The sequence below is a fragment of the Myxocyprinus asiaticus genome, chromosome 19, assembly GCF_019703515.2.
Source record: "Myxocyprinus asiaticus isolate MX2 ecotype Aquarium Trade chromosome 19, UBuf_Myxa_2, whole genome shotgun sequence".
NCBI classification, from domain to species: domain Eukaryota; kingdom Metazoa; phylum Chordata; class Actinopteri; order Cypriniformes; family Catostomidae; genus Myxocyprinus; species Myxocyprinus asiaticus.
This window is the reverse complement of record NC_059362.1, coordinates 37,012,716-37,033,665: the sequence shown is the minus strand read 5'-3', so window position 1 is coordinate 37,033,665 and position 20,950 is coordinate 37,012,716. Positions and strand designations below refer to the sequence as shown.

The 20,950-nt window shown below is 37.9% G+C and overlaps 1 protein-coding gene across 1 annotated transcript; it reads right to left on the bottom strand.

Moving 5' to 3' along the window:
• Positions 1-10,843: 10,843 nt before the first annotated feature.
• On the bottom strand, positions 10,844-14,835 carry atf3 (activating transcription factor 3). Its single transcript, XM_051645407.1, has 4 exons — positions 14,724-14,835; positions 13,694-13,944; positions 12,898-13,005; positions 10,844-12,530 (listed from the first exon to the last, which is right to left on the bottom strand). The coding sequence occupies exons 2-4, from the start codon at positions 13,934-13,936 to the stop codon at positions 12,276-12,278; spliced, it is 606 nt and encodes a 201-aa protein (XP_051501367.1). The 5' UTR covers positions 13,937-13,944; positions 14,724-14,835; the 3' UTR covers positions 10,844-12,275.
• Positions 14,836-20,950: the final 6,115 nt, after the last annotated feature.

Below are 20,950 nucleotides of genomic sequence, written 5' to 3'. Positions count from 1 at the left end.
AGTACGCCGGGTCGAACTCTAGGCACGTATCACTGACAGAGTATGCTTGCAGGTCCCCAACCCTCTTGACGGAAGTGAGCGCAGTCAGGAGGGCCGTCTTCAAGGAGAGGGCTTTCAGCTCAACTGACTCTAAGGGCTCGAAATTGGCTCTCTGTAGGCCCAGCAGGACCACAGGGAGGTCCCATGAGGGAACGAGGTGCGGCCTAGGAGGATTCAACATCCTGGCACCTCTAAGGAACCTTATGATCAGGTCGTGTTTCCCTAAATACTTACCGTCCTCTGCATCGTGGTGTGCCGCTATAGCAGCTACCTCCACCTTCAAGGAGGAGGGGGACAGCCGCCCTTCCAACCTCTCCTGTAGGAAGGAAAGCACCAACCCGTCTGCACAACTCTGTGGGCCTTCACCTCGGGAAGAACACCAATTCATGAATAGGTGCCACTTCAAGGCGTACAGTCGCCTGGTAGAGGGGGTCCTGGCCTGAGTGATAGTGTCTACCACCGTGGGTGGTAGGCCGCTCAGATCTCCCATGTCCCGTCCAAGGACCAGACGTGGAGGTTCCAGAGGTCTGGTCGCGGGTGCCAGATCGTGCCTCGTCTCTGAGAAAGAAGGTCCTTCCTCAGGGGAATTTTCCAGGGAGGGGCTGTCGCGAGGAGAGTGAGTTCTGAGAACCAAGCCTGGGTGGGCCAGTAGGGCGCTACCAACTGGACATGATCCTCGTCCTCCCTGACCTTGCACAATGTCTGAGCAAATAGGCTCACTGGGGGAAACGCCCAACTTGACAAGGGCCTGTCCAGGAACCTGCGGCTGTGTGCCCATTGCAAAAGGCACACCAGCCTGACTTGGAGGCGTCTATCGTGACGATGACTCGCCTGGAGACCTGCTCTAGGGGAACCCCTGCCCAAAGAAATGCCAGGTCCGTCCAAGGGCTGAACAAGCGGCGGCAGATCGGTGTGATAGCCATGCAATGTGTGCTGTGGTGCCATGCCCATCTCGGGACTCGCGTCTGAAGCCAGTGCTGAAGCGGTCTCATATGCATCAACCCGAGGGGCGTGACCGCCGCCGAGGATGACATATGCCCCAGGAGCCTCTGAAATGGTTTCAGTGGGACCGCTATTCTCCCCCTGAATGCCTTCAGGCAATTCATCACTGACTGAGCATGCTTGTTCGTGAGATGAGTGGTCATAGCAACCGAGTCCAACTCCATCCCGAGAAAAGAGATGCTCTGCACCGGGGCGAGCTTGCTCTTCCCAGTTGACCTGAAGCTCCAATCTTTCAGCCAGCCATCCTTGTAACCAGCCACAACTGCCTGTGCGTGGGTGTGTGTGTGTCGCGGCTGGGTGCATGGAGTTGGGAAACCCACACCTGCAACGCCCTGGCCACGAATGCTCGGTGCACAGCTGTCGTAACAACGACGGCCGAAGGTATTGAGTGTATGACCCAGAGAGTGAGGAAAGTGCTCTTTTGCCGCATGCTCTTTTTTTTTCGGGCATGCGGCGAACTCAAAAAAGGGAACCAAGGATTCTCCCTTCGGCCCTCCACCGGGGGATGGAATGGTCCATCTATCACCTCCAAATGTGGCACAAGTCTCCTCACCTCTGCTTCGAAGCCTTCCTAGGGTTCTTGGTCGCGGACCGTGAGACAGGGGTGTCAGTTTCCTGCTGGGAGCTCTACGCCGGGGACGAGCCGTTGGCTCAGGCCGTGGCAGATCCAATGTTGCAGCCGCAGGAGGATCATCACAGCGATGGGCAGACAGGGTTCGCGATCTTGAACCACGCTGCGGCAAGATGTGCTGAATAGCCTTGGTCTGCTGCTTTATTGTCGAAAACTGCTGTGCGAAGTCTTCGACGGTGTCACAGAAAAGGCCAACCTGGGAAAAGGGGGTGTCAAGGAAGCGAACCTTGTCAGCATCCCTCATCTCAACCAGGTTGAGCCAAAGGTGGCGCTCCTGGACCACCAACGTGGACATCACCTGCCCGAGAGCCCGCGCTGTGACCTTTGTCACCCGTAGGGTAAGGTCCTGCATTACTCCCGGGTCAGGACAACCCTCGTGCAGCTCTTTCAATGCCTTGGCCTGGTGGACCTGCAGGAGGGCCATGTCATGCAGAGCGGAGAAGGCCCGCCTTGCGGCACTGTAAGCCTTCGCCGTCAGAGACGATGTAGTCTTACAGGCCTTGAATGGGAGCCTAGGATGGTTCCACCTGGTGGCGGCGCTCTGCGGGCACAAGTGCACCGCAATCACCTGATCTACCTGGGGAACGCCTGTGTAGTCCCTGGCCGCCCCGCTGTTGAGGGTGGTGAGAGCAGCAGAACTCGAAAGCCCGGTCCAGGCAGTGAAAGATGCGAGTTCTTCATGCACCTCTGGGAAGAAAGGCACCGGGGTGGAGAGCGCCTGTGAGGGTTCAGGGTAGGGTGGAGGGTTCCACTCTAGCCCGGCACTCGTGGCGTCCCGGGAAAGCATGGCTGTCAGCTCGGCATCAGCCTCAGACTGGACGACCACACCCGAAGGCGGAAGCCCAGCTGAGTCCTCCGCACTGGACTGAAGCAGCCTGCTCTCCGATGCTGCTATCGAGATATCATCATCCTCTCGAGCGGCAAATGGGAGGTCGAACCTGCTCTGAGGCGGGCCGCCTGACTCATCCCAGAACTCAACCAGAGCGCACAAGTGTGCTAGGGAATGGGAGGTTCGTGGGGATTCACCCAGCAGAGTTAGTTCCATTGAAGTCTCCCAATCGCTCCCAGCGTTAACCGTTAACCCGTGGGCAGAAGAACCGCAGCGGGGAGCGGCTGGAGTGGCTTTCCCTCTGAGGAAGGAAAGCCACGATCACAACGTGGCCATGCTCTCGCAGTGCGGGCATGAACCATCCACAAACGCTGTCTCAGCGTGTCTGGAGCCCAGACATGTAAGGCAGCGATCGTGACCGTCAGAAGCGGAGTGATAATGACCGCAACCAGGAACTGCACATAACTGGAAAGGCATCTTTAAAAAGAAGCTTTCCATTAGTGCCCACTCTTTTAGGGAATATATACTCTTTTAGTGCTCAACGCGCACTGTCGACGTGCCCAGGGGCGTTCTCCGCACTTATCTGTGCGAGAGGGGGAGAAACCGTTGTGATGCGCCGTGAAATCCAACAGCCGCGGAGGTCGCTTGCTTTCTACAGAGGCAAATGGATTGGCAATGGAATACATCAACACCGCTCGGCTCTGAAGAAAAAATCTGAATGAGTGGTTGCACACCAGCTCCTTTTATACCCGTATGTCCGGGGTAGTGACATGCAAATTCCACTCGCCAATTTTCATTGGCCTTTTCTCAAACATCAGAGGTGTTTGGGTTGTTTACAACAGTAAAGAGAACACTCAGGGGTTCAGGCCTTATGGGAAGAATTGGGAAAAAAAACAAAAAGAAAAGGTTAGAGTGGGCAAAGAAACACAGACATTGGACAACAGATAATTGGAAAGAGTGTTATGGATCTTAACCACATTGAGATTTAGTGGGATCAGCTAGACTGTAAGGTGCGTGAGAAGTGCCCGACTAGACAGCTACATCTATGGCAAGTGCTACAGGAAGCGTGGGGTGAAATGTCACCTAAGTATCTGGACAAACTGACAGTTAGAATGCCAAGGATCTGCAAAGCTGTCATTGCTGCACGTGGAGGATTTTTTGATGAGAACTCTTTGCAGTAGTTTAAGAAGTTCTGAATATTTTTTTCAAATTGTAATAGTAATTTTTCATGTTATTAATGTCCTGATTATACATTGTGATCAGTTGAATGCCACTTCGGTGAATAAAAGTACCAATTTATATCCATAAGAGCAAAATCTGTACATTATTCCAAACTTTTGGACGCCAGTGTATTTTAAAGTAATTCTTGTATGCTAACGGTAATAATCACAGTTTTTTTTTTCATTCAAAAGTATTAACTCTTTTGTTAAGTTTACAGTGTTTTCAGTCAGGATACAAGTGAACGATTGTCAAATCATTTGTTCAAACTTAAAGTTTCTCTTGCATTATGACATTCTGAATACAGAAATTCTGTTGTCATGTTACTTATCCCACGGTCATGGCTCATGTGAATACATCCACTAACCACTAACTAAACCATTTGATGTACCACATCTACTTAAGCTGTGAATGAATGACATGATTTCTGCTTTAGAGAGCTATTTGACCAAAATACCCAGTGCCAGTTTCACTCGGTTCACTCTGTAACAACATGTTTGGTATGCCAGCACATTATTGTAAAATATTAAAACTAACAATAATAGATTAGCATAATTCAAACGTTACTTTTCTCTCTTTGCTTTAACATGTTTTTTTGTATGTGTGTGTGTGTGTGTGATATATGTGCCTTGTATTATGAACTAAACCTTGTAGGTTTTGGGAAACTGAGTGACAGCAGGTTTGTTATGCCTGCACATTATTAAAGTATTTAAACTAAGTGTTATTTTTCTGTCTCTGGCTTGATTGTGTTTCTTGTCTTATATGTGTCCCTGTATTTGGTAAAAGAACATTTCTTGTCTGTTTTGTTTGACATTTGTATGAAATCTGTTTAATATGACATTGGCTTGTACACTTTGTGATACAGATTCCAACCTGCTAATACAATTAAAACTATTAAAATGAGTTTATGAAATCAGGAATGGACAAAAATGTTCCTTTATTTCTTTTTTTCTTTTTTTTTTTTTTTTGGTGTTGGAACTATATTGGTGGTGGTTGTGGTAAGATGGTTGTCAGATTTTTTTCCTGATTGTATCACTTCCACAAACCTTCATGGACTTACCTTCTTAACCAGTGCATGGTACACACTTCTACATTTCTCTTCCAGTTTTCTCTTCTCTTCTGAAAAGTCCTAGTGCTCCTCACAGCTCTGTCTACTTTATTTGAAAACATTTAAGGCCAAAAAGCATTTGTTAGGTAATGTCAACAAGACAATGTTAATAGTGCTGCACGTTTCAGTATATTAGGGTATTTTTGTAACTGCTGTTCCCTTGGGATTCTCATGCATAACAGTCTCTAGAGTTTACTCAGAATGGTGCCAATAACAAAAAACATCCAATGAGTGGCAGTTCTGCGGATGGAAATGCCTTGTTGATGAGAGAGGTCAACAGAGAATGGCCAGACTTGTTCGAGCTGACAAAGTCTACGGTAACTCAGATAACCACTCTGTTTAACTGTAGTGAGCAGAATAGCATCTCAGAATGCACAACACATCGAACCTTGAGGCAGATGGGCTACAACATCAGAAGACCACATCGGGCACTTTATGAGGACCATAGTGTTCCAAATAAAGTTCTAAGTGAGTGTAAATGCATGCATACAAATAAGAGAATACGTAAATGCTTAGACCTTATTGGATGTGGTATATTCTACGAACAGCTTATAAACCTTATAAACTTTGTAAAATGTCAGGGCTTTGTGGTCAACTCAAATTCTTTGATTGTTGTGCCCTTTATTGGACACATTGCTGAATAACATGCATTTTGCCTAGATTTTATCTACTATATTTAAAAAATAATTTATTTATTTTATCAACGTTTTTTTAATATGATATTTTTTCAAAAGTAGAGAAAGCTGCTACCTTAAACTGTTTTAATAGATTGCCTACATTGTAAAAGTGTAAGTTGTGACAGAACTGTAAATATGTCATCTTGTCACAACACGAAAATAGAAGGAAGTAGAAAATATTTTCACAACATTTTTAAATTGCCTTTACACTGGAAACGTTTTTAAATCTGAATAGAGGCCTATGCAAATACCATTGTTAGCTGGAAAACGAGGGGTGTGTCTTCAGCCAGTGTGTGTTTCTTAAAGCGCCACTGGGCAGAAAACTCTGTAATTCTAACTTCCTTCCTTCCTCTGATTTCCTGGTAACAGCTGTAGGTGTTTGCCCTCAATTCTAAAAACTCCTGGAACCCTTACAAGAACTTAAACAAGAATGTGGACCTTGAACTTCCCATTGAGCCTACTTCCTCGATCTCCCCTAAAGTAAAAGAAAGGGGAAAGGATGTGGTCTAGACTGGTCTCTAAATGCCTTCAGCATTTATCTATGCATACCCATCAATCATTCTAAACATGAGGTTTATAATAGACACAGTAACAGGGGAGTAAGCATATAAGCATGCTGGAATTTTTTTTAAACCTGTCAGTCATATTTTACTGTTTCTGTCAACATGATTTGCATATATATGACATCAGTGTATTACATCAAAACTTTACAATCATGTTTAATGGTTATGACTTGAATGTTTGAAATAAATAGCCTCAGCTCTGTTTCAAAACACTGACATCTGTAGATTCCATTGCAACAGTTTTAAGCAGTTGCATCAAAATTTGAAGTTTCCACTGATTGCATTTATTGCCAAGGGCTGTGACCATGTTAGTTAATATCCTGCCAGGGCAAAGTGCAATTGCATCATGGTGGAAGTCAGGTCATGGTGTAAGGAGTCTAGGTCACTCCCAGCTGAATGTAAAATGTCAAATGAATGCATTCACAGGTAAGTTGAATTAGAAGAACACTGATAGTTTTAAATAGCTTGTTTAGATTTCAGAAAAGTTTCAATTCACTTCGCATTAAAAAATATTTGTTGCTTCCCATATGATGCCTTCTGAAGATGATCTTGTAGTTCCAAAGTGTAATCTTGTTGGGTTAAGTCTGACAAGTTGTGATCAAAAATCATTAAAGTTTAACTCCTAAAGATATTAATTGTAATTTTGCCATGTATGTATAGGAAATCATGACCACTTGCATTAAAATGAAGACTCCAGTCTTATCAGTAACTTTATAAAAGCTGTTTTATTCTACATGGAGAGGGTCCGCACATGGGGGCTGCCATTTTAGAATCACATAACCAACCGAATACTTTTAGCTTAATCTCAGTAACAGTCCTGTTCTTTGACACTTTCACTCATTGATTAAAGTAATCATGGCTGACTGTGAATACAAAATTTCTACAATGGCATCTGAAACTGAGAACTATTGATTAAAAATGACTTGACTAAATGATGCTGCATCCAAGCCGCTAGGTGTCAGTCCAAGATAAAACAAAAGTTACTGAGTGCACCTTTAAGATTAAATTTTTACATTGGAAGTTAGGTTTAGGGTTGGGGTTTGGATTAGGGCATATGGTTAATAAATATGAATACCTGTTGACTGTTTTAAACCATTTACTACTACATTCAACTTGCTTGTGGTGCCACTTTTTGGACATTTCACATGGAAACTGGTCTTACATGTGCTCATACGTTCAAAAACACTTCCAGTTTCAGCCTCTGGAGGCAGTAGTTTGAATTTCAGTGAGCGCAGACCGATTTCAGATAAAGAATTTTGACCTACTGTCACCAAATTCACAGTAAGATCAGTCTGGTTGTTTGATAACACATGCTTTGGGATCAAATGTATGCAGAGTAAAACTAGACAAAGACACACAACTACACAACTTCCTGTGAATGTTGTGTTTTATTTATTTATTTATTTATTTTATTTTTTATTTTTTTGAGTTTTTGAAAAAGAGGTGGAAGTTATCAGTGAAACATTTTTGAGGCCCACATAAGAGCATAACATCATGTCAGTATGGCATGAATCTGCATCAGGAATGATGAAGCAATAAGAAGGAACACTGACTTGATTGCCCCATGCATGTTTTTCTTCTTGAAGGGAATAAAACAAAGCAAAGTAAAGGAAAGTTTTGAGTTCAATACAAGTTAAGCTCAGTCGACAGCATTTGTAGCATCATTTTGATTATCAAAAAAAAAAAAAAAAAAAAATGTTTAGATTCGTCCTTTGTTTATTATAAAAAGGAGGAGTTAAGAATAAAGGAGTTTATTATATAATGGAAGTAAATGGGGCCAGTCCATAAACATTAAAATACACACTGTTTCAAATCTGTAGCCACAAGACAAAATCGCTTACAGGGTTTCCCCATGTTGTGTTGTCATGGTAACGAAGTAGTAATGTTTATTATAACTTTACACAAATACGGTTTGAAAGAAAATGTATTACTTTTATTATAAAATTATGCAAATATTTTTCATATTTATGTCTTGTGGCTATTAAACAATGTGTATTTTAAGTAAGTTTATTGACTGGCCCATTCACTTCCATAGTAAGTGCCTTACTGTAGCCATTTACTGTGAATATTGTTTGTGGTAATTAACATTATGCCGCAAATGCTGCCAACTGAGCTTAACTTGTATTGAACCTAGAACATTCCTTGAAGGGAGAAAATAAAAGAATGGCTCTATCTGAAACAACTTTCTGGACAAAAAGGCCATAAGAATCTACTTTTATTACATATCAGGGTGGAGTACAAAGTAATGACAGCAAATGCAATTAAAGATTACATGGCATATTGTTAACATGAATGGATTAACTTGGAACTGTTGACGCATTCAATAGAAAGCTTATTTCTTGAACCAATATTCCAGAGAACCAGTATAAGATACAAACACATCTTGATAAAGCTAAGTGTTGTAGCAACACCACTACGTTTTATCAGATGGACGGACACATTTGAAATGTAATCCTAGGACCTATTGGTACATGTTGTTTACCTTGTTAAATACACTCTGGCTGTAAGTCCTTTCCAATAAGAAAATATATTTCAGGGGCATCTTTTTTTCCATTCAGTTTTCCCATTCAGTCTTTTATCTTCCTTAATATCAGCCTTAGAAACAAATGATTCCGCTCTGTTGTTATTCATAGCTAATGGAAATTAAGTAATATGTCTATTTTTGTATTCTGTTTTTATCACTACTAAATCAAAATAGTCATGCTAATAAGCTGATCCCTATATAAAGGCCCTTTCCTAATGCAGGGACTAAAGCTGTTTTGGGTACTTTTCTCTGGGACTGGTACTGCAAGTGCTTTCGCACCTGAGGAACTATAGCATTTTAAGGGACATTTTTAGCTCCTACTCCAAGGTAGGCACTTTCGGGGCGTAGAGACATGCTATGAGTTTTCATTGGATCTCTACTGTTTGTACTGTGTGACTATACAGAAAATAAAGTGATTTCTGGATTACTACATCAGATTTTTCCTGGGAGGATGGATATAAATAATACAATGTTTTTCAGTATTAATAAGTATTTCAGTACAGTAATTTATGTTGATTCATAAAAGCCTTTTTTGTAAAAGATTGTTTTCCACTGAGAAGTCTGACCGTCTCCCCTCTCCTCTCACTCCAGCTGCAGGACACAGCACGGCATGCATGGCTCATGTCACCAGTCTAAAACCGTAACCTGAAGACACAGGCTGCGTCCAAAACTGTGAAAATGCTGCCTTTGGAGGTTGTATAATGAGGTAGGATGAAATAAATTACTTTTTAAACTGTTCAGAGACCAGTTTCCTTAAGCTTTCCATTCATCCACAAACTCTGTTGTTTTAACTATTAACTGATTTGGCAGCAAGACAGCTGACTAAGTTTGCAGCCAAAGTTTGTATAAAACAGCTCTAACAAAAGCGTAGCTCCGATCCTGGCGTCCTCCTTCGGTGTTGTTGATTTCATTGTTGTTGTTGCTATTGAATTGTGTGTGCCAACATCATCAGAAGAAAAATGGTTGATACTAGATGATGTCACTACGGGGGTTACTTTTGTGAATGTGAATGCTAAAGACGAAAAGGGTGTCCTGTTCCTTGTAAGAGTTCTTAGGTGTTCTGTTCCTCGTAAGAGTTCTCATCTAGAAAGAATCTAAAAAGGGAAAAGTACCGGGACTGTAGGTATGAAAGGGTTATTTTAGTTCCTGTACGACAACAGGTTATTTTTTTCTACAGTTAATATTGAAAAGTAAACCTAAGATTTTGCTAGCAATTTTTCAAAACCTTCCTAAAGTGGAAATTAACAAAAAGTACTGTAGTTCCTGCACACATACCAAACATTGCCAGAAGTTTTCTAGCACCTTTGTGCATTAGTCCTGCCTTGTGTTTTCTGTGGAATTTAAGAAGACTGTAATAATACATATGAAAGTTTAAAGCCTCATCATGCCACCCCCATAATTAATGAATGCATCAATCAGTAACATAATGCATTTGTTTTCCTTGTATGAAACCATCTGTCAGAGATAATTATCACAATCAGGGGAAAATGCTGAATGATTGCTATCTGGATGAACTTGATTCACTCTTTGCCATTAGAGTCAGCATCTCTCTCAGGTGGACTTGTCCTACCACTCGCTCAAATTTCTCAGCACAGCAATAAACAGTGCTTCTTTTTTGGACTAAGCATTTGAAGTATGTACACTGTATTTACACTGTAAAGAGTAGCAATTTATATTTCTTATTTGTTCTGACACTTAAAAATCACTTTCGTTAGGTACCTAGTCAGGTTTATTCAGTCATATGAAATTATATTTTTGACTTGAATGAAACCAGTGACTTTAAATGTTAGATGAATCACATTTTAGGTAACCTGACAAAACATCTTTTCAGTTTACATTCCATTTAACCCTCCTATTATATTCGGGTCATTTAAGAGATTAAAAACAGTGAAAATCTTGTTTTTGGTCAAATTGCCATTAGATTCTCCACAACAATAAATAAATGAATTAATACAACAAAATGTATTACATGTTTATATTCATGCAATGTTTTGGGTGGTTAGTAGGGCATTACTAGGGTGTTGCTAGGTGGTTGCTTACTTGCCCAAGTCAAAATTGACCATTCCCAAGTCTCTATGATATCCTGATGCATAGATATGTGAGAGGACCCTTTCAATGGAAGTCTATGGGATTTCTAAAGGGAGTGTGCTGGGTCTTTTTTGACCCGAACAGAATTTTCTCAGAAAACAGAAGGTTTAACAAAGGTAAGGTATCCAGTGTTTGTTGAGACTTCTTTACAAGGAACAACTCAATTGAAGGTATATGTTTTTATTAATAAAGTATCAAAAACAAACAACAAACAAGAGTCAAACTGAAGCCATACACAGTTCAGATACAGGCCATTAACTTCTCAATCATAACTGTTTTGGTTGCTTCAATAGTTTGCCTTGGATGGTGTGACAAATACAGTTTGGTTTAACCTCAGATATTAAGCATAGCTTTGTTTCCATAACACACTTAATGTCAGTAGTACAACATTTTGTGATTGGCGTGCCTGTTTGAACAATTACATAGAACAAGAAAGGCTATCTGACGCCTGCGCCATTTAACCTTTCAACACACAACTGAAAAGAAATATAGACTCAGAAACGTTACGGGAGATTTAGGTGAAAAGGTTTTCGGGATTTCCCCTCGTAACAATTGACTGACAGAAGTTTTTTGCAGAGGCAAAACTCTTCCTTAACTCTAAATGTAAAGTTAAGCAATGTAGTCACAGGGCTTGATCAGATGTCATGTGGTAAGTTTTTTTCAAAATTGCTTGACACATGATCTAGGAACATAACCAGACCAAAAATAAGAGCTTTACTTCATGTGTTTTTCCCTTTAGGATAAGTGTAGAGGTTTGTGCATCTATACAATAACAACACACAGTATATGAAAAATGCAACATCAGAAAATAAGTATATGTCCCTTAATAGCACAAAAACATCACTCATTGTACAGTGGGCTGGCAAATGCAAACCCTCCTGCTCACAGCATTGTAACAAAGTTTTCAGACCGTAGAGGTGATTGCACAGACAGGCCTTTAGTGGTGAAAGTTCTAGTCTCTAAAGGGAGAGACTTTCTTGTAAGTAGCATGCCTGACACCTGACTTCTCTGTCATTTTATCTGTTTATTTAGGATGAGTTTCCTGTAATATATAGACCATGTCCTGAGAGATTAGTAGCAGCTTGAAATACTTCATGTGGCATGTTACAAGGATACTAAACAAGGCAGAGGCCACAGATACACATGCAACTAAGCTAATTAACTTCATCACCCTGTATGTTATGTCTTTATCTTCAATAAATGAAAAAGATACACGCAATCACTACATTAGTCTTCCATTTTTCCTCACAAGAATAGTACTTGCTGTCAAACACACCACCAGGGTTTCATTTAACCAACAAGGTGATAAATACATCATGTTGCTTTAGCATAAACATGACAACAAGCTTTGGTGCATACAAAAAAGCATACAATTATGAACAGGTTTAAAGAACAGAATCTACGTGAAAAAAATGCATTAAACATCTTTAAACACTTTAGTGCTAGTCCCTTTCAGTGTACCTCAGACCGACCTTGGTTGGCATAGAAGGCACCCATGTGTAGTTTAGTCCTTAGTCCTTTATAATCTGGGCGAACCTTTACATTTTCCTTGGCAACGACTGCCGAGTCTTTAGCTTCTTAACTGTACAGTTTGATTCAGAGATGCCCACAGCTAGTTGCTATTGTGTGTGTTGGTCCACTTGTGGTAAAATTAAGACCTTGCAAGGAGGTCTCCTTGATCTGCTGGATAAAGAGCATCCTCTCGTCCTCAGGGGTCTGGCCATTCTGAGCACGGACAATACAGGTGGGCCTGTGCAAGTTGAGCATGTAAACTAGCTGCTGCTTTTGGTTCTTCAGTTCTTCAATCTGGGCTTTGAGCTCGGCGTTGATGGACTCCAACTTCTCTGATTCCTATGTTCAACACAAGAGCCATTTAAATAAAAAATTAAATGAGTGTAAATTATTTTTAACCTATGTGCTTCATGTGGTAATATCTAGTTAAAAGTCAAAAATATTATATTATAAAATATTATATATAATATCTCTGAATTAACTTGAATTAATTAGGTTACACCCCCAAAAAATACAAATAAAATAATAATAATTTTAAGGGTTAGATCTTGTAGAAATATATGTTTAATACATATTTTTTACAGTGTAGCCTAATAAAAATTTTTGTTCAGAAACAGCAAATTAGTGTTATGAGAGTCACAATTCTTTTTAATGACTTTAATAAGCAGACTTTTTGCACTTGGTTTTAGAAAATAACAAAGGTTACCTTTTGTAAATGGTCGGTTTTTTCCTTTTTCTTGTTTCTACATTTTGCTGCTGCAATTTTGTTTCTTTCCCTTCTTCTTTTTCTCCTTTCACTCTCCTCTGGAATGACCTGAAATGTAAATATTTATTGCATTATAATACACTGTATATTGTTTATATATATATATATATTGTTTAATGAAATCGATTTTTTGAAAGCATAAACGACCTAATGATTTTGAATTATGTAAATGACTGGTTGAACAAGCAAATTGTGTAAGCATGGCTTTTCTATGTATGTGTTACTCAATGTAACAAATCTGAAATATAGAAAATTACATATTTCGATAACACTTTACAGTAAGGTTTGTTGACATTAGTTAATGCTAATTTATGAAAATACTATTGTTCACTGTAGTGCCGGTCCTCCCTATAGGCAAACTAATCAAGTTGCTTAGGCCCCCCACACTATCAAAGACATTATAAGTAGTGTTACGAACATACTGACGGGGCACCCAATTTTTGCTTAGGGCCCCCAATAGGCTAGGACTGGTTCATTGTTAGTTCTTGTCAGTTCATAATGCATTTACTACTGTTAATATGTACATTTTAATGTAAAAATTAATTATTATATGTTGAAATTAACATGAACTTAGTTTAAAAGTGCTGATAAAATTATCACTAATTTTAATTTTTGTAAATTACTAATACAACCTTATTGTAAAGTGTTACCAATGATACTTAATTATGTCTGGTTGAACAAGTAGCCCAAATTGTGTAAGCAATGGAAGTTGGGATCGTTAGTGAATCATTCGTACCTCACGCTTCGCTACAGGCAGTTCAGTGGGTCGTTCGGTGTTCAGACACCCTCGGTCAGTGGTCATAGTGCTCATGCCGTTGGACAGGCGCTTGTTCTGGATGGCGTAGCGCAGCTCCTCTTTGACTAACGGAGTGAAGTTGGTGAAGTCGTCCAGCGTGAGTGAGCCCGGCGGGGAGAGGCAGGGGACCAAAGCAGACGCGCTGATTTCCGAAGGACCCATACCAGGATGCTGAAGCATCATTACGAAATCTAAAACATATGACGAAGAATTTAAACAACCGAACCGATCTTAATAAAGAAATAGAACGAACCTTGTAATCGGTTACAAACTTTGCCCCACATTTCTTTTAGTGATGTTGGTTAGTTATATTAGCCTATACTGACTTCGACAGAATTACATATTGAATGATCACAACACAAATCATTTATCTAGGCTAAAATACTACCCCCAAAACCCTTAAGGGTATTACATCATAAATATAACTTTTTATATAAGATTTATATAACTTGTATTACTTTTATTACACCATTCCTTATATTCAACCACTTTATTCAAATGTTATGTACAAATACATGTTATAATTAGGCAATATATAGGCGTACATTTATAATCATCCAGTAAAATCACCTTGAACTGTAATAAACCGGTTATAGCCTACTGAAGCCAATGTGTTGGTAGTTAAAGTAAACAGTTATTGTGTAAATATATCGACACACATATACCGATATTAGAACTAGGCTGATCGCAAAATAATACGTTATTCAAATATTCCACAAAGTAATATTTCAACTTTAGTTACTCTGCAGTAATATAAGTATATATAAGTAAATATATAGCTAGTAAAATGTAATGTAAAAAAACAATCTTTACACTGTTGACCCCAAAATACAGTACAATTTTGAAATCAACCACTTGAAGAGTTTATATAGGCTACTTGAACATAATGTAGATATTTAAACGCCACAGTCTGTTCTAGAATGTTACGATAAAACCCGTAAACAACCTCTGCAACAATGTTGCCACTCACCTTGTTTTGACTGAACAGAACGCGCGTGTTGTGATGCTCTACTCTGGTTGGAGTGTTCTCGAGCTCAGCCGGTAAAGTTACAGTTCTCGCAGGCTCGTTGCATCACCCCTTTTTATAGTAGAAGAGGCGAAGCACTAGTAAGAGGGCGGGTCGAGTGACGTCATCCTATTTATAGCATCAGAAAAGCTGTCTTTGCGATGATGCAATCCGGCAACCCTCTGCGCGCACCATAACTGGGCAATCTCTGCCCCCTCCTCTCCTTACAATGGAAGTATTGAAGTCGTAGACTGACATGTTAACCTACTGAGCAAATAAAGACATAGCCGTGTAATGACATGGGATCTCTGGTATGCTCTAATGTCATGTCCTGAATAATAGAAATAAAAGGACATGGGAGAGGAGAAATTGACAGCCTAGTTGGTCAGAGTCATTTGGTCTTCATCACTAAAACAAATCTCTCGCACTGTTTTAAACACATAAAGTAAAACTTGGTTACTCAAATAGTGTCTGTTAATGGAAAATACTGAGAAGATGGAGATGATCCCATTCAAGGTATAGTGTCTAGCTGTCTTTTATTTAGTCTGTTTAGTCTACTGTTCTTTGTAGTTTATGTGTAAAGGTGTAATTTTCTAATAAAGTGTGATCATTCAGTTTTGTGATAAAAGTCTGCTCTCATGTTCAGCTTTTAAATAATTGTTCAAGGTAATATATCTTTATATATTTATTGTAAAATAATAATAATAATAAAAAAAATACATTCATGATTTAGTCTGTTTAATTGCAATAACCTGATACTTTTGGTTTTCTATACAAATAGCCACATTGCTTTATTCTATGCCATGATTTTATTTATAAAAGGGCTTTTAAAATCAATGTGGATTTACATAGGAGTTGTTATTGTATTGCATAAATTAGCAGCTAATTTCTATTGTGATAAAGATTGATATGGTTTGAAACTGACAAACATATTTCATTATAAGTTTTTGATTAAAAACAAACAAACAAAAATTGGCCAACAACATTAATTTGGTACATTGTGGTACTAGAGAAAAGGTGGTAAAGCAAGTGTTAAAACTCATGAAGTTTTTTTGTGTTTACTTATATTGTTGTGGATGGACATTCAACAGAATGATTTTGTTGTGATTTCAGGGAGTGGGCAGCTAGCACATTCCTCTCGAATGCGAAGCAGAGCTTTGCTCTAGTTGGGTTATTACCAACCCCAGTACACGCTCTTACCTCTGTGTCCTGGAAATTTCCAGTGAGCTCCCTTATACCAGTCTGGTGCAATCACCCTAGCCTAAAACACTCCCTTATTACATACAACTGTCTTCTGTACACTAAATAATGTTACCAAGGAGCTGTCTCTAAACCTGAAGTAAAGTCAAAACATGACCATGTTTATTTTCCAGAAGAGAAATTATGACTGTCTGGGTTAAAACATGTTTTTTTTTTTCCCTCAGAGTTGTTGACTCTGGGTGTTTGAACTTTATTAAACTGATTGTTAACACTTGAAAAAGTATAATAAAATATTACAAATTAAACATTATAACAATAATTTGTTTTTTATTTGTTGTATTTGTATTTATATTTGTTGTTGCTTTGCCATTCACATATGACGATGAAAATTAAGATAAATGTTGATGTATGTTTTTGAGGTTTAAGTTTTTGAGGGCATTTGATACAGATTTTATAGTATTTGTTGTGGCTTCTGTTTATTTGTTTGTTTGTTTAATTGTTTTGCCAAAAGGTTTTAATTTTATGACATTTGGTCAATAACACATAACCTATATTCACACACAAAATAAGCAAAAAAATAACCCACAAATGTATGCACCTTAAAAAGTGGATAGATGCAGTTGTTTATATGTAAAATCATTGCCATAACCTTAATGTCATGATATCTTATTAAAATGCAAAAAAATAAAAAATAAATAAATAAAAAAATAAAAAATCAAGTACCATATAAACCAAGAAGATGATTATTCATGATGAACAGTTAAAATGGTGCCTCTGATTTTTGCTTGTGAGGTTAGTAAGCAAATCTGTGCTTTAAACAAATACTTAAAGAGTCACTTTTGCTTGTAAATTTGTCAGAACAAGTTATATTAATATATCTCGTGAGAGATAATGTTCAGTTTATGTTTATGTAGAAAAAAAAATATAGTTCTGGACTGGACAAGTCTGGACCTATCTGAAAGATCTATATCTAAAGATTTTAATATAGAGTTTAATAGAGCAGTATTCACCATCAAATTAGTCTTTATTATATCTGGCAGGGCGTAATTATTTCATAAAGTTAAGGTTGTGCTCCAGCATGTAAAAGTTGAACAGGTGTTTAAAAGGCCTGTTGCCATCGGGTGTTGTAAAAAAAATCAAATAAAAAATCAAATAAAAAAATCTGCAACATGGATACAGCTGTTCTGATGTCAATATTGACTTGTTAGCTATTAATACACAATGACGTTTCAAGAGAAGCCATTTCACTTTTCCATCTGCTGTTGATTGTTGTCTACAAAAAAGTGGTTCAAGATCAAGGTTTCAGCTTAGTTTCTCTTGCATATGAAAAACATTCTTGTCATAATTTTGAGTGTCTTTCAGTTTTGTTTTTATGATGTCTCCCCACCAACTCTCCATATCTTTATCTTTATTGTTGGTCTGACTGAGTCTGATACTGATTTCTGTTAAGCATGCACACAATGTTATTTGAATAATTGTAATTAAATAAAACTATTTACAGATCATTATTTTATTAAATTGTTATTTAAATAAACTACATCAGACTGACCTTATTTAATAAGTACAGTATGATTATAAAAAGGTTATAATAATTCCATTTACATTTAGAAAAATATAGCCTAGTTTACTGGGTAAACAGTGTGTCTCTTTTACTTTTGTTGTTACCATACATTCACTATTTAGATCTTTATTTGTGAATGTTTTTGATTTTTTTTTTATTATAAATATGCTAGATTTTCATTTATCATTGTATTAGCCTAACTTTGTTTTATTTTAAATAGCAAGTTGATGTATGGTTTCATATTAATAATAATAATAATAATTATTATTATTATTGATATTATAAATGTATTAATATTAGATTAAATATGCTATTATGTCAATGTTCTACAGTATATTCTTTCTTTACCATCAGTTTATTCACTATGTCATATAGGATTCCTTCTGCAAATCAAAACTATTCTATTCTATTCTATTCTATTCTATTCTATTCTAAATTAATCATTGTAGGATGGTCTCCTGTGATTTCTTACTCTTGTATTAATCTCCTTGGTCCATCCATCTACATGTGAACATTGTGAACTATCAAGGCTAGAGACATCAAATGTAATATGTTACATTTTATTTACATTTTCTTTCTTTTCTAAATTTATTTTTCAATTTCAAAATAATTTGGCCTTTGTGCTGCAATACTGTACGTTTACAGTAGGCTACAAAACACTCTGAGACAGACTGCATATTGTTTCTTTAAAACAACCTCTCGAGTATTCTCACCAGGGGCGAATACGTCATCCTTCCAGGAAATTGAGACTAGCCACACTAATCCTTCGACTGTCCCTTATTTTTCTGGATTAGAGGTGAGAAGTCATATCACAACCTCCCACAACATCACGCGTAGGAAACGAAACATTGGCTATATTGTGGAGTAAACGAAAGGTCGGGAATCGGGATCGATGTTTTGAATTGCACTTTCGGTCTGACACATCGCATTCCAGTCAAACGTTAGTCATCGAAAAATGCTGATGGATTATCTGTAAAGATGTCATTATACATACAGATTTATCGAAGGAGTGTATACCCTTGCAAGAATATACCGGGTTTACCATAATTTCCGCCAAATTAGTAATAGTTACATTACTTTTACCGTTACAGTTTATCATGATCATTATCATAGTATAGCAGTGGCTGTATACAGCTGATCATATCAGTAGGATATATCAATAAAAACATCTCAAAGAAATTACTCAAAATAGCAGAAAGTTTCTGAAAGCAGCTTGTATTGTGACGGAGATCCCATATTTATTTACTATTGCTTTACAGTTGAGGCAATAATTTTTATTTCGGTGGAAACTTCATGGTCCATGTTTGTGGATATCTATGGTAGCCTATATACTTTACTATACTATACTATACAGTTTACTAATACCAGTATGCCCCACTCCCTAGATTAATACATTGTTTTAGACCATTAATGGGCTAATAATATAGCACACAATATTTATATATACACTGTAAACCCTAATGTTGTAATTACTGGAAAAATCAAGTTGTCAAATCAAACATTAATTGAAATGTCAAGTTTTGGGCTCATAACTCATATATATATATATATATATATATATATATATATATATATATATATATATATATATATATATATATATATATGCTCCTTGAACTTATTTAACTAAAAAAATCTATAGACTTAAAGAAATAGTTCACCCAAAAATCAGAATTCTCTCATCATTTACTCACCTTTATGCCATCCCGGATGTGCATGACTTTCTTTCTTCTGCAGAACACAAATGAAGATTTTTTGAAGAATTCCTCAGCTCTCTTGGTCTATACAATGCAAGTGAATGGGTGCCAAAGTTTTGAAATATATATATATATATATATATATATATATATATATATATATATATATATATATATATACATTTAAAACAATAATTATTATCTGAGGTGTTTTATGATTCTAAACGCTTATGTGGATTACAATGAAACTGCATAAAGTACACTGGAGGCCAAAAGTTTGGAATAATGTACAGATTTTGCTCTTATGGAAAGAAATTGGTACTTTTATTCACCAAAGTGGCATTCAACTGATGACAATGTATAGTCAGGACATTAATAACATGAAAAATTACTATTACAATTTGAAAAAAATTTTCAGAACTTCTTAAACTACTTCAAAGAGTTCTCATCAAAAATTCCTCCACGTGCAGCACTGACAGCAATGACAGATACTCAGGTGACATTTCACCCCACGCTTCCTGTAGCACTTGCCATAGATGTGACTGTCTTGTCGGGCACTTCTCACTCACCTTAAAGTCTAGCTGATCCCACAAAAGCTCAATGGGGTTAAGATCCATAACACTCTTTTCCAATTATCTGTTGTCCAATGTCTGTGTTTCTTTGCCCACTCTAACCTTTGCTTTTTGTTTTTCTGTTTCAAAAGTGGCTTTTTCTTTACAATTCTTCCCATAAGGCCTGCTCCCCTGAGTCTCCTCTTTACTGTTGTACATGAAACTGGTGTTGAGTGGGTAGAATTCAATGAAGCTGTCAGCTGAGGACATCTGAGGTGTCTATTTCTCAAACTAGAGACTCTGATGTACTTATCCTCCTGTTTAGTTGTACACCTGACTTTCCACATCTCTTTCTGTCCTTTGTCTGTGAAGACTGTTGTGTACACCTTCGTATGAATTCTTCATTTTTTTTTTTTTTTTGGCAGTTTCAAGCATTGTATAGCCTTCATTCCTCAAAACAATGATTGACTGATGAGTTTCTAGAGAAAGCTGTTTCTTTTCAGCCATTTCTGACCTAATATTGACCTTAAGACATGCCAGTCTGTTGCATACTGTGGCAACTCAAAAACAAACACAAAGACAATGTTAAGCTTCATTTAATGAACCAAACAGCTTTCAACTTTGTTTGATATAATGGCAAGTGATTTTCTTGTACCAAATTAGCAATTTAACATGATTACTCAAGGATAAGGCATTGGAGTGATGGTTGCTGGAAATGGGGCCTGTGTAGATTTTATCAAAAATTTCTTTTGTCAAATAGTCGTGGTGCTGTTTTTTATATCAGTAATGTCCTGATTATATTTTGTGATCAGTTGAATGCCACTTTGGTGAATTAAAGTACCAATTTCCTTCCAAAACAGCAAAATCTGTACATTATTCCAAACTTTTGGCCATCAGTATATATGCAGTCTTCCATCATATATGGCATTTGTTCCATATCCTACAAATATTTTCACACAAAAATAGATGAAATGGAATTTGTGGGGATAAACCCTTGATGGTTTCAGTGTTTTCCACCTGGTAGACCTCAAAGTGAAAGAGGAATGATTGCCCGAAGGGCATGTCAGACAACTACCAATGTTGTGGTATTTCATTGTACAGTTATTGTGGTTAAGAATTTTGTGTGGGCTGTTAGTGTATTGTAATATTTTCTAACCACCCTTTTCACAGTAGATAAGGTAT